The sequence below is a fragment of the Impatiens glandulifera genome, chromosome 3 (assembly GCF_907164915.1).
Source record: "Impatiens glandulifera chromosome 3, dImpGla2.1, whole genome shotgun sequence".
Classification (NCBI taxonomy): domain Eukaryota; kingdom Viridiplantae; phylum Streptophyta; class Magnoliopsida; order Ericales; family Balsaminaceae; genus Impatiens; species Impatiens glandulifera.
In genome coordinates, this window is record NC_061864.1 from 58,144,946 (window position 1) to 58,165,094 (window position 20,149).

Genomic DNA, 20,149 nt, shown 5'->3' on the forward strand with positions numbered 1-20,149 from the left:
TTTTTCAAAAGTGTTACCACGTTCCAACCCTTCATTGAAATCGATGAGAAAACAATATATTAATTATAGGTTTAGGGTTTTTATTATGTTTGGAATAAAATTCATTTTGGCCTTCACACTATTTCTATAGGAACATTCTCTATCCTTAACTTTATTTTGATAAAGAACTTATACAAATGTTTGAGATGTGTTTTTATTTTTGAAATTAGAGAATAACTAGCCTGACACTCCACCGTTATAGTCCCCGTTTAAACTTAAAACACTTTCAAATAAAATTAAACTCGCGACTTTTTTATCTCTTAAGCCAACATGTTAGATATTTAATGAAAAATTTTATGACATTGTTCGATCCTTGATAGCAGATTGTTTATATTATTAAAAATAATTTATGGAATAATTATATTAATAAGCATTTTAACCAGGTTAAATTCATTGTCATTTTTTAGTTCTCATGATAAGAAATTAATAATTTTAATAAAAGAGTTATGTTAAAAATGTATTTAATTAACTACAACTTTTTATATATAAAAAACATATCTCATTGTGTATTTTTTTTAAATTACTAAGAGATTATCAACCATATTATACACAAATGTTTTTAGATTAATCAATGTTCAATTTTAGTTTCTTGTAGTGGAATATAATCTTACAGATTAACAACACAAATAAACCAGGATATATATATAACTAAGCCTAACTAGGCGGCCACAACCTCTCCGAGGATTAAAATCAAAAAAAGTAAAATATAATCAACTAAATTATGTTATTTTTATTAAAAAAAAAAAAAAACTTGTTATATTTATTTAATAGAATATAAAATATAATTACTAAATAAAAAATAAAAAAAATTATATTTTTTCCTTTACGATACCCAATCCCAATCTCGGGGCTACTATTGTATAAATGACATTAAATGCTATTGTATATAATATTAAATAACAATTTTAATGTACCTTAATATAAAACCTACCAACCCAAATGTAAATAAAGTGGTGTAAATTACAAATAGTAAGTTAATTTATTTGTGACATCACCATAGAACCACTGAGATCCACTTTTTAGATATCATTACACCTCTCAAAATTAATGATAATTTTTTGTTACTGTTTTGTTGTATTTTTGCAAAATGAGGGAATATCATTTATTACAAACCCACAATTCATAGGAAACACTATTTTATATGTAACAATATAATTTTAGATTTGATCATGATGAAACAAATAAAAATAAAGTGTTTATAACAATTTGTTTGATATGGGTTATTTGAGAATTTTACCAATTTTTTTTATATCTTATTATCTTTCTTTTTAATTATTAAATCACTAAATTTATTAATTAAAATATATTTATTTTATTTTTATAAAATTAAAATACAAAATATTATACTAATTTAACCAATTAAAACCCAAATAATTCACTTTTTTTTATGAACAAAAGTTTTTGAAAATACAATAAAAAACACTAAATAACCAACATCAAACAAGTCCTAACTATGAATATGGCGCGCATAGACATTTTAGGAAAACAATTAAGTCACTAGGCTAGTGTCTAGGTCAGGTGGTCTCTCTTAGTTCTTAAGAGCTTGTTTGATATTGTGTTTCTTAGGATTTGTATATATATATTTTGAAAAAATATTATTTGATAAAATGTTAAGTTATTTAAGTTGAATTAATTAAATAATTTAATGAATATGAATGATGTAATAAATCATTTTCTTATCAACTTAAAAAGCTCACCATTCCTTTAGCTCATTAAGAGCTTGTTTGATCTTGGTTTTTGTAAGATTTGTTTTTTTTGAGTTTTATCTAAAATTTTTGTATGATAAAAAATCAGATGATTTGATTTTTTTTTAATTATTTAGTTATTATAATATTTTTTTAATTTAAAATTTTGATTATAATAAAGTAAAATATTTTAATTAATAAAATAAATAATTTAATAATTAAAATAATATTTTGTTTGAATGTTGAAAATTAATATCTCTTAAAAATCATTTTTCTCAACTAAGAGGTTAAAAAATAATAATATGATATAAGAGAGAATTTTTAAAATCAGAATAAAATCTAGAAAAATCCATAAAATATCCCTATCAAATATAACTCCAAAAGTACATTAATATATTATCCAATCTTATTAGATTTTAATTTTTTTTTAAAATTATTATATAATTTTTAGAACTTTTTAATATTTAATTTATTAAATAAAATACTAAAATATATTATAATAATTCTAAATTATTAAAAATTTAATATTTTTTTTATTAATTTTGTTTTTCATAAAAATTTCAAATAACCCAATATCAATCACTATCCAATTTAATTCATGATATTCCACAGTCAAACAACTCTATCTTTCATATTTTTGTCCATTTGTGCTTTTTACCCATCATTGGGGCCTGGAATAATCACTACTCTCTCTTTCTCTTTCAATCCCCGCCCCCAAGAAGCTATTCTCGATTACTGACGGCTCTTTCTTTTTCAGTCGGATCCATTTCCACAATGTAGTTGGTTAACAACATTTTGCTCAAACGAATAGACATCATATGATTGATTCCATTTGTTCTTCATTGGGTTTTATTGATTCCATTTGTTTAAGAGAAATCTCAGGTATTCTTTAAACTTACTTCTTTTAGTGTCTTTATCATTGTAATAAGATTTATGGGTTTTGGGTTTTGGGATTTTTGTTCGAAGAAGAAGAAGACAATGGATCTGAACTTTATGCTGTTTTGTGTTATTTTCTAGATTTGTTTATGAAGCTTGGAGTTGGAGAATGGAATTGGATTTCGAAAGGTATTGTGTTATAGAAGATGAAAGTCCTAATACTGTTCTTCTTCCTCCAGAAGTTCATAGAATAAGCAACAGAAGAAAGAACTTGAAACAAGAATTCAAAGAGATAAACTTTAATCGTTTCCGTAGTTTTTCTTGTAAAACTGTTGCAAATAGAGCATCTGGGTTAGACAAGAATGAATTGTTGAAGAGGGGTTCTGTATCTGTATATCAAAGCTCAAAAGAAAACAACTGTAAAGAGAGAAAGAAGATTGAAATATCAAGGAAAAGTGATGCCCCATTCTCTTTTAAAATATTAGATTCTTTCTGCAGTTCTGATGAGGATGAAGAACAGATTAAGAAGAACAGAGGAGGAAACATTGCTTGTTGTTCAGATGAGTTCTTAGAATTCTCTTTGGCTGATTTGCCTGTTCATTCAGGAATCAATAGTTCAAGGCCTAGCTTGATGATGAAAAGGATGTTAAACTCGTTTGCAAAATCAAAATCCCATAAGATTCAGAGGAACAGCATGACTAGAAATTCTAAATCTTCTGAGAAATCAAGGATGGAAATCTGTTGTTCTGTTGGTTCAAGTTCATCAGCTCATCTTCATGGTTTTCTAAAGGTAAGAATTAGAAAAGGGTTTCCTTCATTTGAATTCTCAGTTAACTCCATCGAAGAGGATGATGTTAAATGGAAAGCCGTGAAAAAGAATACAACTGGTAGATGGGTTTTCGAAGATTGCAGTAAAAAACCATCTATTATAATCGGGGAGATGCAAGTTTCGTGTAAAGACAATGTTGTCACTGAATTTGTTTTGTACGATGAACTAGAGAATTCATGTTGTTCCTCCTCATCTACATCAGGATTACATCCCCACACTGAAATTGCAGCTATTGTAATCGAAACATCCACTCAAAAACCCGATTCAATACTGCCAACGATCAACATTGTAATCCCAGCTGGTTCCCATTCTCAGCCAAGTAGTGAAAACATCGGGCCTTCGCCATTACTCGATCGCTGGAGGCTAAACGGAGGTTGTGAGTGTGGCGGTTGGGATATGGCATGTCCAATAACAGTCCTCACTAACTCAACACTCCATAATCAGCCTCAGCCTAGGCCTCTTCAACTTTTTTTCGAGGTATATGTTTGTCTAGTTCATTTTCAAAAAAGAAAAACAATTGTTTTCTAGGTTTCAAATGTATTATGAGTTTATGAATGTTTCTCCACATATTGTTTTGGTGCTTAGGGACGAGGAGGAAAGGAAAATGAACCGGGCTTATCAATGAAAGCTATAGATGGCGGTTCCTATTCGGTTGACTTCCAAACGCGTTTGTCCATGTTACAAACATTCTCGATTTGCATTGCTATCTTACATTGTACAGACAAACGATTGCTACAAGCTGATTCAACGAGAAGTGTTCAACCGCCATTCGCTCTCAATCCACCATTTTCTCCTATTGGTAGAGTATAAATTTTATTATCATGAGTTAAAATTACCCAAAAATATAAGGGATTTTGAAGAAACTAGGACACATGTTATGTATAGTAATATTTTATCCATTTTGTTCTTTAGTTTTATAATAAATGATTACAAAATTGTTAATTCTTGAATGATGTTGTTACATGAGACTGAACATATGTGTGTTTGACTTGCGAATCGAGCAATTAAGGGATCTTAGTGTTTATGTTTGCCATAGTTTTATGGGACATTTGGATCGAAAGGAACTATGCTTCAATTTGTAGGTGAGTATGGACATTCAATCATACTAATATTGTCTTCGTTCTTCAACGAGGCGATGCGATATATCTCCATTTAACACAAATTATTGACATTTTGGTAAGTAACCGGCGATGCGACATATCTCCATTTAACACAAATTATTGACATTTTGGTAAGTAACCACAATATTGTTATACTCATTATTGATTAGTTTTTAACGACGATAATTTTACTATAGTTAAGCCACGGGAGATTTCCTTAATATCTATGGTAAAAAAATTGTTGATAAAGACTTTTAATGACATTGTTTTTTTAATAACAATGGAATGAGATTTCCCAATGTTAAAGGTTCCATGTTTTATTAGTGGATAAAGCCGACATAATCGATCGACTCAATCGGTTTAACACGAAGTGAATACGATTTGAAATTTTTACAAATCAACATAAAGTGATTCATTTACACTTTTTTGATCTTATATATCCAGAAATAATCATGAGAAGAAAATAAAATGACGTACATTTTTTTCTTATTAATCTAAATTTGTTTAAAAAAGAATTTAAATCATGTCCATATATGAAATTAAACTTACACTAACCAATTTAAGCTAACATCACTCCACTATGTATAATTTTGTATGTATTTTATTTAAGGAATTTATTTCTACAAATTTTATAAATTAAAAAAAGTATAACCAACTAATTTATCATGAATAATCGACTAGTTGAATACTACACGGATGAACTAAACCACTTAATTGTATGTCTGATTATTAGGAATCGAATTCAATCATGAACCACTATATTTGTAATTATCTGAGAGATCATTGAAATTAAAAATTAACAATATTCATTATTTTTGCTCCACAACCAAAACATGCCAACTACACATAAATTCCTCTAGTTTTGGTTTCCCGGTTGTAGGTAAAAATCCTCGGTCGGACTTCTCGGTCATGACTGAAAAACCTCGGTCGAACCTCTCAGTCATAGTTGAAATTTCCTGGTCCTCAAAAACATCAAAATTGCAGGTTTTGCAATTTTGATGGAGAATTGAATTCTTTTATCCAAGGGACTGAGTAGCTTCGCAAAACTCCTAGGAACATTAGGAACATCATTCCAAGGTATCAATTGATCTAGGTGATTATCAATTCATTTAAAATAATTTATGGCCAAAAATTGAGATTTTGGTTTTAAAGTTGTTTTAAAGTGTAAAGAGCTTGACAATAGCTTCCTTATACTCCATATACATTATTGGTACCAAAACATGAATATTGGCGGTTAATTTGGACCAATTCAAAACTAAAAATTTCCATTTATTTTGAAAATAATGATTTTGATCCAACATGATCCAAATAGTTGCCCAACATCATTAGAAACATGTTAGAAAACTTTATAAGCTGATGTTCTTGAGGATTAGCTCAAGAACAAAAAAACCCGTTTTTTAATTTTTCCAAATTCAAATTTGGTTTTTTTTGTTTAAGATCAATTGATCGATCCTGACTTTCACATAAAGCTCACAAATGATCCTTAGATCGATTTCCAACCAATAAATTTAGGAACTAGATATCATACAAACTTATGAAAACTGAAATATAAAAATTTCAATTTCAAACTTGAAATATAAATTAAAGGATGATTGGAAGCTTACCAAGTATTGGAGAACACTCCTTAAACCTTAAGAAAGCTTTCTAGGTGCCTGAAACTAAGCTTTAAGGCCTTGCATAAAAATTCGAAAAAACTAGAAGCTTGGAGCTTCAATGATGGATTTTCTGAAACTTTTGATTTGTGGCTTTAGATCTTATCTCTTGTCTTTGAAATTGTTAAGGATGTTATTTATAGCCTCCCGAAGTTGGTTGAGAGAGTCGTAGATTGAATCAATCAAAATCTATTTATGATATTTTGGCTATTCTTCATCCTAGCTGCTTGTTTAGGAAATACTTATGTCTATGATTATAAAAGAAATGATCACCGAAGTAGGGTGTTCATTTCACATTTTGAATCACCGGAAATAGTGGACTAAAGGTTGATTTCCATCTTTGAAAAATTAAAGATGGGATTCGGTCTTATTCTTCCAGCGATCGCAACGAAGAAGATGATCGAGGAATGAAATGACATCGTTTCGGGAGAGAACGCGGACGCGGAGCGGTCCGTCGCATTTCGGACGTTCCGTTGCGTTTATGTTAACATCGCTGAGGCGCATGTTACTCGATCATCTGCTTCGCGGATGCACGCTTCCTTCATTTCAGCAGGCGACACGGGTAATGCTGAGGCGTTGGATGAAAATCTGGCGCCTATCCGAAGGCTGTAGTTCATGTTGCAACGAATCCTTTGGGTTTCGACGGCACAAGATTACTGATTTTTATTTATTTTAAAACCTTAAGGGTTTATTTGAAATTGTTTTTTCTTTTGGTTTATTTTTAAATATTTAAACTACACAAAATATTTAAAATAAATATGACAAATATTTTATCAATTTTTAATTTTTTTTACATACTTGGGTTAAATAAATAATTTTTGGGGATAAAATGGGCACCACATTTCATCTTAAATTATTTATTTTAGTTTTTTAATTTTTCTAAAATTATTTTGAGATAAAATGAGTAAAACATTTATCCCAAATAATTTTATTTATTCTACTTGTCCATTTTCTTTAATTAATTATGTTTAATTATCAAAATAATTAATCTAATTAATTGTTTAATTATATTTTTTTTTGTCTTAGGTTAATTATTTTGATTTTATTTATTTGAAAATAAATCAAAATAATTACTTTTAAATTTATAAATTAGTTAAGTTGAATTTTAGTATTACAACAATTATGATGTATTATTTGTTCTAGGATAGAGATTAAGTCAGAATTTAAAAAATATGAATAGAATTTGAAAATAATAAATAAAGTAAAAATATATTTTCTTTTTACTGACCAAAAGTTTAAAATATAGTTCTTTGTCTAATAGGCACAGGAGACACAATGTTAAAGCCATTTCCACGTGTAACCAAATTCCGAACTCATAAAAAATAGAATCTTTTGAAAAAATGTTTTATATGCTAAATTTATTATTTTCCTAATTTTGTGGGAAAAATTAAGTTGAGGCTTTTATGTGCAAAAATAAAATTTATTTTGAAAGTTAGTTTTAAACAAATTTTTAAATGACAAAATTTGAACGGTATATCGTGTTTTCAAATTGTTAATTAAGAGAAGGTAATTGAATTGTGTGTTCATACTTAATTTAGAGTTTGATGTGAGTATAAATGATTATGGTTACTCTTGAGTTAATATTTCAGAGCAATCCATTAATCAAAAACAAACCTATAAAATACATATTAATTCATAAAATTATTAATATAATTTAATAATACAAATATTAGAATAGTTAAAGTATTCATATTTAATATTCGAGTTAATGTGAATTTGAGAGAGTTATTTGAAATATATAAAAAAAACTTAATGGGAGAGTAGTGGTGGTATATACACGTGAATGAAATCCAGTTAATTAAATATGTGAGGAGGAGTTTATTTTGATTGTTTAAATATATTTTTTTTCAATGAGAATTTGACATGCCAGACACAAACAATTTTTTATATTTGAAAAGATCTCTAATATATTTAAGAAGTCGAATTTTTTCGTATTTTATTTACAAATTAACCTAATAAGTTTAAATTAAAAAGTTAAAATAGATTAAGTTGTTTTAACTAATCAGGTTAAAGTGATAAATAACAAGCTTTTTATTTTATATTTATGAAATTTATGTGTTTGTTAGACGTAATTAAGAAAAAGACATAAAGATTTACTAATTTCTTTTATTGTTTATTTTAAAAGATTGTACATATAAGACATATAAATTGTTTAATAAGAAATTTTCCATTTTCTATTTATACAAATTTGTGTGCTTAATAAACCTAACTAATTAATAAAAGAGCTTAAATGTTGACATTGTGCTTTAACCTCTATTTTAAAAGATGGTAACTCACCCTCGGTAACTATTTGATTTTGTGATTTTAGCTTTCTATAGTTAGATTATTAACTTATTTTTAATATTCTAGGATATATGTATCATTATAATATTAAAATTTTATTACTTAGATTGTAAACAAATATATTAAGATTAGTCGAGTTTATTTACTTTTATTTAAAAAAGTTCAAGAACTCTTTACAACTAACTTGATTAATGTTTAATCAGGATAAATTTTGTGTCATTAATTCCACAAATTTTTTTTTGTCATACTTATATTATTCAAAATGAGTTTAATATTAAAATATTTTAACGTTTATGTTATATTATTATTATTTTTAAATTAGTTCACTATTTGTTGTTTGCCCCTTTCATTTGTCATGTTAAATGTATTTATATACAACACAATCAATTATCACTTAAATGTAATCAAATACAGTGCATCTTATAGTTATGGTAACTTAGATAAGTTTTATTAAGGCCAGGGCCATAGTGCGATAAAATAAATCATAACGGTTTGAGATTTAGCACAATTATGTGACCTATAAATATATAGTCTTAGTTAGGTTTTATACACAAAATATTTGTCATTATTTTTCTCTCTCTAATTTATGATATTCTCTTGACAATATAGTAAAAAGTTTAATCCTTTGCACGTACTTTTCCATTTTGGGTATCGCGTAAATATCGTGTCATTACGTGCTTTCTTTATTGTTATTTCATATATTCATTATCTCGATTAGTCTCAATTACATATCATATTTTAGAGCTTTGATCTTTATGATTCTAAGATTATATCTGTTCGAGTATGAAGTACAATATTTCGTTGTTGGATAGTAATACTAGATTTTCTTTATGGTAGGTAAAGATGCGAGTTATACTCGTTTAGATGGATTTGGACAAAACTTTATTTAGATTTGATAAGATGCCCAATTCGTGGATAGTAGAAGAGAATAAGAGGAAAGATCGCAAAGCTATGTCTCATATACATCTTCATCTATCGAATAATATTCTACATGATGTTTTGAAGGAGATGAGTGGTGATGGGTTATGTCTGAAGCTAAAACAGTTATGTATGACGAAAAGTCTTACTAGTAATATGCATTTGAAGTAGAAATTATATTTCTATCGTATGCCAAAAGGTAAGTCTTTACAAGAGTATTTATCGACATTTAGAAAAACTATGGTTAATTTGGAGGCCTTGAAAGTCAAGTATGATGATAATGATTTAGCTTTGATTTTTCTGTGTTCGTTGCCCCCATTGTATATCACATTTTAAGATACTATTTTATTTAGTCATAATATTATCACAATTAATGATGTTTATGTTGCATTATTAGTCATTCTGATTATCTGACATATGACCTTATTGCTGGAGGGAGAACTCATAAAGGGTTTCAAAATGCTATTAGACAAATGAATCAAATTCAAGAAACTCATAGAAGACTTGCAATTATTACAAAAAAAGATGTCACATAAAATTTGAGTGTTGAAAACTACAAAATAAAATTAAGAAATAGGATGGTATTCTGACTGAAAAGTTGACAAACTATTTCGTCGAAAGCAGTATTGCTAAAGCTGAAAACAATGAACTCCTCATAGATTTTGTTTGTTATGCAAGATTGCAAGAAGATTGGATATTCAATTTTAGTTGTACGTATCATATGTGTATGAATTGAGACTTTTTTTTCAACATATGATACAATTTTTAAAGGTGTTGTGTTAATGAGAAACAATTCATCATGTAATGTCGTAGGTATATGAACAATACAAATAAAGATGTTTGATGAAGCTACTCGAACACTTGTGATGTGAGACAAGTTAAGGTTGTGAAACACATTTTGATTTGAGCACTAATTCACATCGTGACAATGCATATTTTAGAGCTTGAGCATCTAAATATGAACACCGCATTTCTACATTAAGATTTTGATGAAGACATTCATATGCATCAACCCACATGATTTATAGTCTTAAGAGAATATGATTGTATTTGTTATTTAAAGAAAATTTTTTATGGTTTAAAGCAATTGCCAAGACATTGGTATAAAAGTTTCAACAGTTTTATGAGCATTCATTACTTCAAAATACTAATTTTGATAGTTTCGTCTAGTTTAAAGTTAATTACGGTAGTTCGTTTGTTTATCTCCTCTTATATGCTGATTTTATATTGATAGTAGTTAATGATCTGAAGGAGATAAAATAAATGTATGTGAAACTTGGTAAATAGTTTCATATTATAAATTTAGTAGCTGCAAATAAGCCTACCTCTTTGTGGGATACTATGATCAGATGTAAATATGAATATGATTGGTCTATCTGATTCACTAAGCCTATTAATCGGACAGTGGGATGCAGTATTTGGGGTGACATCTCGATAATATGTAATTATTTTCTTTAGTTCTTGAGAAGTATGAATAGAGACTATGAGTTCAGTTAGTTTAAGTTGTTGGGCTCTTATCCCACTTATCTTATGGTGGACCATTTGACTTGAAAGAAATTGTAGAGCGTTTAGTGATCGTTGTCGACAAATGCGTTTAATTCATAATTATATTATTATGACAATTAGTTTCATTAGGTAATCTGGTTGAGGGGTTGAAAATTCATTAATCTTCTCGAAGACCTTTATGCTCGTTAAAATTTGATCTTTTTGTATGTTTTTTTTGTGAAAATTTTGTGTTGTGTATTTTTCTTTCAATTTTTTGTAATGTTTTTTTCGTTGAGCTCAAACTACTCTCATTTCTTTTATTTCGCATGGATCATTTAAAAAAATGGAATGGGGATTTCCAAAGATAGAGCAACTAGAAAATTATACATAAGTTTGAAAGTCATTTGTTTACAACATGTTTGATGCTAGTTCCGTGAGTTTTCCATTAACAACTTACTTTAAACTCTCTTCTCATATGTCACCTTAGTTTGATGAGGATATCGAGTATATGTTACGAACTTCATATTTCATTGCAATTGGTTTATTTATGTATGCAATAGTTTGTACTCGATTAAATTTGACATATTTAATAAATGCAATTGGTAGATAATAAAAGTATTGTAGAGTAGTTCAATGGATCTTGACAGAAGAAGATCGCTCATATTTTTGTTTTTTGCATTAGAAATTATACGGTTATTTGGAAAGCTACTCTAAAGAGTACCATTGCGTTGTCTACTACCGAGGTAGAATACATGGCTATTACAAGAGTTGGTAAAGAATACTTATTTGGGGAAACTTAAGAAGGATTTAGAGATGACGACAGTCTTTTGTAATAGTCAAAATGACATTTTTCTAACGAAAAATTAGACATTCCATGAAAGAACTAAGCACATTGATGTGCGATATCATTATGTATTTGATGTTACTGTTCCTGGTGATATTGATGTGATCATGATTAGTATTGTTGATAATCTTGTTAATATGATGACAAAGACACTCGTTATTGCTAAGTTTGAACATTGCTCGAACTTAGTTGGTATTGGTTATTAATTCCACGGGGGCTTTTGGAAGAGGTGGATACTGTTATGGTTGCTGTTTATATTTTGAAGATCAATTTTTCTTTTGACATATTGGATCTGTGTCGATGTGGAAATTGTTAGAGTTATGGTGTCATATATGAGTTTTGATCGGGACTGTAAGCATGAAAATTTGACATACCTCAATTTATTATAATATTATTAATATTATAATAAAATTAAAATAATATTTTGAATTTTTAAATTCAAAATAAACTAAAAAGAGATTTAAAATCAAATTAGGACTAATTATTGTGATAATTAAACCATAATTAGAAAAATTAAATAAAAATAAAAAATAATTTAAGGTTAAAATATTGTATTTATTTAACCCAAATTAAACTAAAAAAGGAGTTGAAATAATTTAATTATGATTTTAAACATAAATTGTGTATAATTTCAGGCGTATAACAATTAAATAAATACCCCAAAATACCCAAAAATAAAATAAATAAAAATAATTTTTATTATGCTGTCAAAAATATTTTGTGTATTAATTTGGTGAAGAAAAATGGAAAAAAATAGTTAAAATTTGATTTCAAATAAACCCTTTTATAAAAAAAAATTGATAATCCGGTGTGGCCGAAAATAAAAGAATTAGCTGCACCAGGGTGTTCGTTCATCGGATTAGTGCTGAATTTTCATCTAGCGCCCATGACCACACCGCGTAGCCGGTTGTAACCAAAGAAACATGCGCCTGGGTCACACGTGATCAGCTTGCGGGACGCTAACCCCGTTAGCCTAACCGCCTGATCACTAATGGATCGCCAACGGAACACAACGACATGTTTCATATTAAATGAAACGATGTCATTTTGTTCGTCTTTCCCGATCAATAGGGTGAATGCCAGAGGCTCGTGATCGATGCTGGCGATCCTTACAAAAAGCATATCTCCTCCGTTTCTCAATCTTATCCCTCCATTCTTTCACCAACGTGTACGTCTCTACCTCACCATCATTACCCCTAAGCTTAGAAGTCAAAACCTATACCCTAATAAAACGAAGAAGAAGCAATTTCAGAAGCAAAATTGATGTTGAATTTGACTATGAAACTGACTTAGTTCGGGTATAAATAGGCTTTAGGTGTTCTTCTTCCAATCCATCAAAAAAAATCCAAACATTACAGCCAAATTTGAAGCAGTGTGAAGAACTCCGACGACTGTTTTTTGAAGAAACTTCTCCGACGATCTAGGATTCGATCCAGGGCTTAGAAAAGCTTTCTACGCATCATTAGAGTGTTCTCCAATCACTTGTAAGCTTCCAGACCTACTGTAATTCAAATAAGGATTCAAAACTGGATATTTCTAAGTTTGATTGTGTTGATCTTATTTAGGGTTCAATTAAGTGTTTTCTTTAGTTGAAATCATTCCTTAAATGATTTCTAAGGTTTCTGTCAAAATAAATTTCATCAATTCAATTTTAATCGAAAAAATCTAAATTTGATTTGAAAATATGAAAATTTTGAATTTTACGTTCTTGAGCTTTTAAGCTTGAATTTTGATTCAATTAGCTGCTTAACATGTTTGTAAACATGTTAGTATGATTTTCAAATCATAAAATTAATATCTCGATCATGTTTGATCCAACTGAAATTTAAAAAAAAATTACGTTATAATTTCAATTTTAAAAGTTGTTATAGAACTTGATTGAAGTTCTTGTTGTGCTGTGTTTGACTATAAACATCATTTCAAAGATGTTGGAACAAGAATTAGGTCATGAGATGGCCTAAATCAAAAGTTCACAAATCTTGACCTAAAAATCGGGTTTAGAAATTGATCATCTTAGAGATCGATTAATCAATTCTAGGATTAAGGATTTTGATCCCTGCATCCATATGAGTTGTTTGAATTTACAGATAATATTTTCATGATCTACATTGAAAGTTACGAAACCTGCAATCTTCATACCAAATGAAGAAGATGATAGAGTCTTGTAGGACCGAGAACTCTCAGTCCTGATCGAGACCATGAAACGAGAAAATTGACATAGGACTAAGACTAATGACCAATGACCAATGTTCTTGTGTTAGGACCGAGCCCAAAGACCAGTGTTCTTAAGCAAGGACCGAGAATTCCGACCGATGATTCTCACATAGGACCGAGAGGTCTAATCTGGGACCGAGACTCCCAAGACCCACGACATAGGAAGCTAGATCTGGGATCGAACTCCTAGACCTAGGACCGAACAGTCTAAGTTCAGAACCGAGCCTCCCGAACCCCAAGGCCAAACCCTCCGGTTCCTTGACCAAGTGTCCCGAGCCCCGATCTAGACCACCCTCGGTCGAAACCGAGCCCAAATTAGTAAAAATGGACCCAAGCCCTAGGACTCCGATCCTAAGGCCGGTTTGGTTCCACTTTTCAAAATCCAAAGTTATTTTTGTAATTTTGGAATCCCAATCCATTTTCAAATAATCCTAAAATGTCATAAATATTTTTTAAATATTTTTGGGATATTTCCAAAACAAATATTTTAACTAAGGTCTCATTTGTAATTTATTTTTAAATTCTAATACTTTTTCTAATATTTTAAGAGTTTTTACTAAATCTTTAATAAATGTAATCGCCTGTACGCCCTTTTAAATAATTTTGTACAATTATTTACATAATCTAAAATTATCCTTGTTTAGGACTCCCAAACTAATAATTAAAGGAAATAAATGTTATTAACAAATCTTTTAATAACTAGCCTTTTAAAAAATAAAACCGTCATTCGACGGGCACGAAGAACATAACGCGAAAGCCCTTTCCCGAGCGTAACCACAAAACGAACCCTTACGGAAACTCCGGTATAAAGTACGTTTTTACACGTATATTTTACATATTTTTTAAAAATCATTTGAAGACTCTGTTTTCAAATAAATAATCTTTTATTAAATTAATTATATATGGTTAATTTAAACTGGACTTTAATCAAATTATCATTTAATCCCCAGATTATTAAAATTTGAATAAAATTAATTATTTTTACATAGTAAATTTTAAAAGCATCCATGTACAATCAACATTTTTTAAATTAATGTTTCATTTAAAAAAGATGTCTGACACGCAAACTAAGGTTGAAAGGCATCGAACCTCGAGCCACCTCGTGATTTCCCGTACTACCACATGTCATCTGACACGTGCTAAGATACATACTAGGGACTTCTTGGGGGTTTACAGAGGCTTAGGCATAGGCTCATGATGCAATAAAAGAAATTATAACTATTTGATATTTGAGTTCACTATGTTATGTGACCTATAAATATATGGTCTTAATTAAGTTTAATACACATAATATTTGTCATTATTCTTCTCTCTTTATGTTGTAATATTCTCTAAATTTCTCCCCTTTTTCATATCCGTTTTCCAAGTTTCATTGCATTTAATTTTTTATTTATACAATTATAAAACAAAAAATTAAAAAAAGTAAAATTTAACTCATTACCTTTCAATAAATCATTTCATTTATTCTTAAAATTTAATACCATCTTAGCATAGACTTTGACTTGCGCGATTATGACATATATCAAGGTAGACCTTTAAATATCTCTAACATTATAGTTGCTAACCTTTAAGTATCTCTAACATTATAGTTGCAAAATGTGATAACATAGTATTTCTTACACTAAATGGTATACTAATTCTAAGTTTGCATGCACTGTCACAATTACGAGCTTCAACGTCTATTGAATTAATGGGAGATTGAGCCATAGATATTTCGTTCCGACCTATCTCTTGAATTGCTTCACGTATACCAGAAATTGCCACATCATAATTTTTCGCACAAATCTTCAAACATTGTTTTTGGAATCCTCCTGTTGCTTTCTTAAGTAGATCGTTTATCTGATTACTACTATCAGATGCATAACTCAAAGATGCTTTTAATATGTTAATGACAAGCTCATTCACACTTGCTTTAACACTAACACCACTTGATCTTAAAGTGGTTAGGCAAAGATTAGGAAAAGAAGTTTTCTTACAAGTAGAGTCAATCAAATCAGCTTCTGAAAAACTATTTAAAACGAGGAGGCAGAAAAAGACCATAACCATGGTCTTATTAATCGTCTGCATTGCTTCTTGTAGCAAAACTTCAAAATTGTTGTAGATAAGAGTGTTTTTCCTATTGGATGAATAGAATTATATATGAAAAGAATATTAGGTATGATTTAAATCAATAAGATTATAAAGTTATAAAGGTATATTTAATATATTTACTTTAGATTATCAATATCTATCCATTAAATCAATATTTATCCAAAAATTTATCAGTTTTAAAAGTAAGTATATATATATATATATATACTTTTAAAACTGATAAATTTTCAAAAATTATATAAAACTTAATTTACGATATATTTGAATAAAATAAATTATTAATTTTTGTTATTTATCTATATTTTATATTAAAAAAATAGTTATAGTTTATTAATAAAAAGTTAAATGTTATTTTTGAATTTTATAAAAAAAACATCAAAATTTTGAAATTTTATTAGTTTAAAAAATATACAGCATTTATGAACAAAATTATAAAATCAAACTCATCAATCATAAACAAGTGATATAATGGTTAAAGTGTTAATACTTTATACTCGATACTAGAATTAAAATCCTTACAAATACAAATTTAAATGAATCATATGTGTGGATAAGAGGTCGGTTGTGGTTGGTTTGTCGAGGGATAAAAAGTCTTTAACAAAAGATCACGAGGTTACGAGATTAAATGTTTATTGAGATGGTGATTGGTTTGTTGAGAGATAATAGACCTATAAAAGTTTGATTGAGACGTGGTTTGTTGATGGATAAGAGGTCAGTAACAAAATATCGTGATGTCACAAGATTAGAGATCGATTGAGATTTGGTGGTTGGTTTGCCGATAGATAAGAGGTGTGTAAATTTGGTGCTTAGTTTGTTGAGGGGTAAAAGATAGGTAACAAAGTATCGCAAACTCACGAGATTAGAGGGTCTCGATTGGGATTGGTGGTTAAAAAATATAAAAAATAGATCTATCACACACATTTTTATATATTCTTCATATCAATCTTTCTCTCTTTTTGAGGGGTGGAGTCATTTTCTATCAAAAACATCTCACAAAATTCATATAAAGTTTTATCCTTCTTCGTCTAAACTACTTTCAACAAATATAAAAGATAAACATATCCAATGAAAATATTTTATAATTAAAAGAGTAAAAATCTTATATTTGAGTTAAAGGAAAGTATTCTCAAGGTCTCAATGCCATTTCAGCACACAAACAACACAACAGTAGAAAACACTCTTACTCAAAAATAAAGAGTTTAACAGTGAATTTGACTTTTTGGTCCAAAGATCACATCTCTCAAGGGAAAGGGAACATGCAAAGACGATTAGTGTTATGATACTTGAATTGCATCTCAATGTCTCAATAAAAGGGAAACTCACCGTCTAAATTAATTTAAATCTAATAATTATACAAACTAATAACTTTATTTTATACATTTTGTAAAATCATAGAATGCATGTGTTCTAGCTAGTTATCATTAATTGTTTTTAACTAAGTTATCATTAATTATTTTAAAATTAGTCATCATTTGTTTTCCTTTTTCATTTGTCATCTTAGATGTATTTATATACAACCCAATCATTTATCACTGAAATGAGATCAAATACAATACAAACTACTAATATTCAAGAAACCAAAGAGCTTTATTCTTCATTTCCCCTTTGTTTCACTGCATTTAAAATTTCATTTATAAAAGTAGAAAATTAAAAAAAACTAAAATTTAATTCAATACCTTTAAATTAATCATTTCATTTTTTATTATTCATTTAATATTAAAAATGAATACCATCATAGAATTATATCTACTTAGACTTATGGCATATATCAAGAAGGTAGACCTTGAAGTATCTCTAGCATTATAGTTGCGAAATGTGATAACATAATATTTCTTGCACTAAATGGTAGACTAATTTGAAGTTCATGACATGCATCGTCACAATTACGAGCTTCAACATCCAGTGAATTAATCGAAGATTGAGCAATATCTGTTTCGTTCCGACCTATCCATTTAATTGCATCAGGTATATCAGCAATTGCCACCTCATAATTTTCTTCACAAATCTCCAAACATTGTTTTTGGTATCCTCCAGTTGTTTTTTTAAGAAGATTGTTTATCTGATTACTAGTATCAGAGGCATAACTCAAAGATGCTTTTAATATGTTAATGACAAGCAAATTCACACTTGCTTTAACACTAACACCACTTGATCTTAAAGTGGTTAGGCAGAGATTAGGATAAGAAGTTTTCTTACAAGTAGAATCAATCAAATCAGCTTCAGAAAAATTATTTAAAATGAAGAGGGAGAATAAGACTATAACCATGGTCTTATTCATCGCCTGCATTGCGCTTCTTGTAGCAAGACTTCAAAATTGTTCTAGTAGAATGTTTTGTCTATTGGATTAATAGAATTATATATGAAAAAGGATATTGGGTATGATATATACATCTATTATAAGATTATAAAGTTATAAAGGTATATTTAAAATATTTACTTTTGATTATCAATATCTATCCAAATCCACACAATTAAAATCAAATATCATACCAAATAAACAGAGAAATTTAATTAATTTGATCAAATATTAGTGTGAGTTTTCTTTTGATGGTAAAGAGATGACAATTATGTTATAACTTTATGAATCAAAATAAATTTTATTAAGTTGTTTTTACCATAATATGTGATCACAAAATATAAGGATTAGTAAAATTATGTCTTTTTAATATATATATTACATAAATATTTACTTTAGAGATGTTCTATATTTACCCATTAAATTAGACTATTCCTATCTTTAATATTAAATATATAACATACAAATAACTTATAAACACTCAATTTTTATTCTATAATTTATAATTTTTAGCTAACAAATAAATTAAAATATTTTTATATGACATTATTTCCACGGAATTAAAATTCATATTTAATTTAGAAATTTGTATAAATGGACTTGACAAATTAGAATATAAAAATAATTAAATAAATATAATAATAATAAATTATTATTAATTGAAAAAAATAATAAAAAATTTTACAGATCAAACTCAGCCCGCGGCCCACAAAGGCCCCAAGTGACCAGCTTCAGCCCAGCCAAAGTTCAAAGGTTAAACCAATAAAAGAAGAATAAGAGGTCCTTGAAATCAGTTGACTGAAGAAAATAAATAAATAGAGAAACGACGCCAAAATTAAACCCAAGAAGCACCTATTGGGGGTGGGAACCAATAATAATTGCAACTGCTTCAAATTGTTTAAAAAGAATAAACATTGATCTCTAAATTTCCTTCCAAAATTTCGTTTTTTAATAGATTTTGACGGAAGTATACGAGTGCATTATGGTTAGTCATTACATAATGAGTTGTGAAGAGGTGAAGACGACACCTCATTTGCTTTTGCATTGCAAATGAGTGATTGCGATTTAAAGTCTACTTTGAAACATGCTTGACATTGAGTGGACGATGCCTGATTCAAAATCGTCAGTTTTTGGGATGTTTGGATATAAAATGTGAGCTCGGTTGCATTGAGTCGATGAGTCTTTATCCCAATTATTTTATGATGGACTATTTGGTTCGAAAGAAATCGTAGAACGTTCAGTGATCGCGGTCAACTAATGCGTTTACACTCTACATCGTTATTATTATGACAATAATAAAATCTCTTCTGAAAAATCAGTAAAATCGGTGGGTGAACTAATTGATTTTCTTGAGGCTCTCCTAACTCGTTAATGTTAGATTTTATTTTATGTTGTTCGTTGATGAACATTTTTTTTTGTTGATGTTTTTTATTGTAACTTTTAAATGGTTAATTTCGTTGTGTTTTGATGTGTTTGGATACAAGGTAAACACTCGTGTTTTTGTATTGTTTTTGTCGTTATGTTTAAACGACTATAATTTATATCATATTGTATGAATGTTTAAAAAAAAAAAATAAACATTGATCTCTTGTTATGACTAAATATAAAGTTCATTCGGACCCATGATATATATAAAGTACAACGAATTGAATACTTCTTCATAACTACTAAAGTCCCCTAACATTATAGTTTAAGATCTTATAGTGGTTCAAATTTATTTCGAAATTACCTTTAGTCTATATGTTTTTTTTTTAATTATTTCTGGACTTTTAGCCTATTTATGAAGTTTATTTCAACTTAACATATAATCTTTTTGATTCTTCTCACATTTTTTTTC

General features: G+C 28.5%; 3 protein-coding genes across 3 annotated transcripts; 1 reads left to right on the forward strand and 2 right to left on the reverse strand.

Annotated features, from left to right (window-relative positions):
* Positions 1-2,445: 2,445 nt before the first annotated feature.
* LOC124932118 lies at positions 2,446-4,370 on the forward strand. Its single transcript, XM_047472723.1, has 3 exons — positions 2,446-2,606; positions 2,742-3,906; positions 4,015-4,370. Exons 2-3 carry the CDS (start codon positions 2,770-2,772, stop codon positions 4,237-4,239), a joined length of 1,362 nt encoding a protein of 453 aa, XP_047328679.1. The 5' UTR covers positions 2,446-2,606; positions 2,742-2,769; the 3' UTR covers positions 4,240-4,370.
* Positions 4,371-15,485: 11,115 nt separating this feature from the next.
* LOC124930472 (cell wall / vacuolar inhibitor of fructosidase 1-like) lies at positions 15,486-15,992 on the reverse strand. The gene has a single exon (XM_047470813.1). The coding sequence runs from the start codon at positions 15,990-15,992 to the stop codon at positions 15,486-15,488; it is 507 nt and encodes a 168-aa protein (XP_047326769.1).
* Positions 15,993-17,784: 1,792 nt separating this feature from the next.
* Positions 17,785-18,282, reverse strand: LOC124930473 (cell wall / vacuolar inhibitor of fructosidase 1-like). The gene has a single exon (XM_047470814.1). It carries the CDS (start codon positions 18,280-18,282, stop codon positions 17,785-17,787), a length of 498 nt encoding a protein of 165 aa, XP_047326770.1.
* Between the last annotated feature and the right edge of the window lie 1,867 nt (positions 18,283-20,149).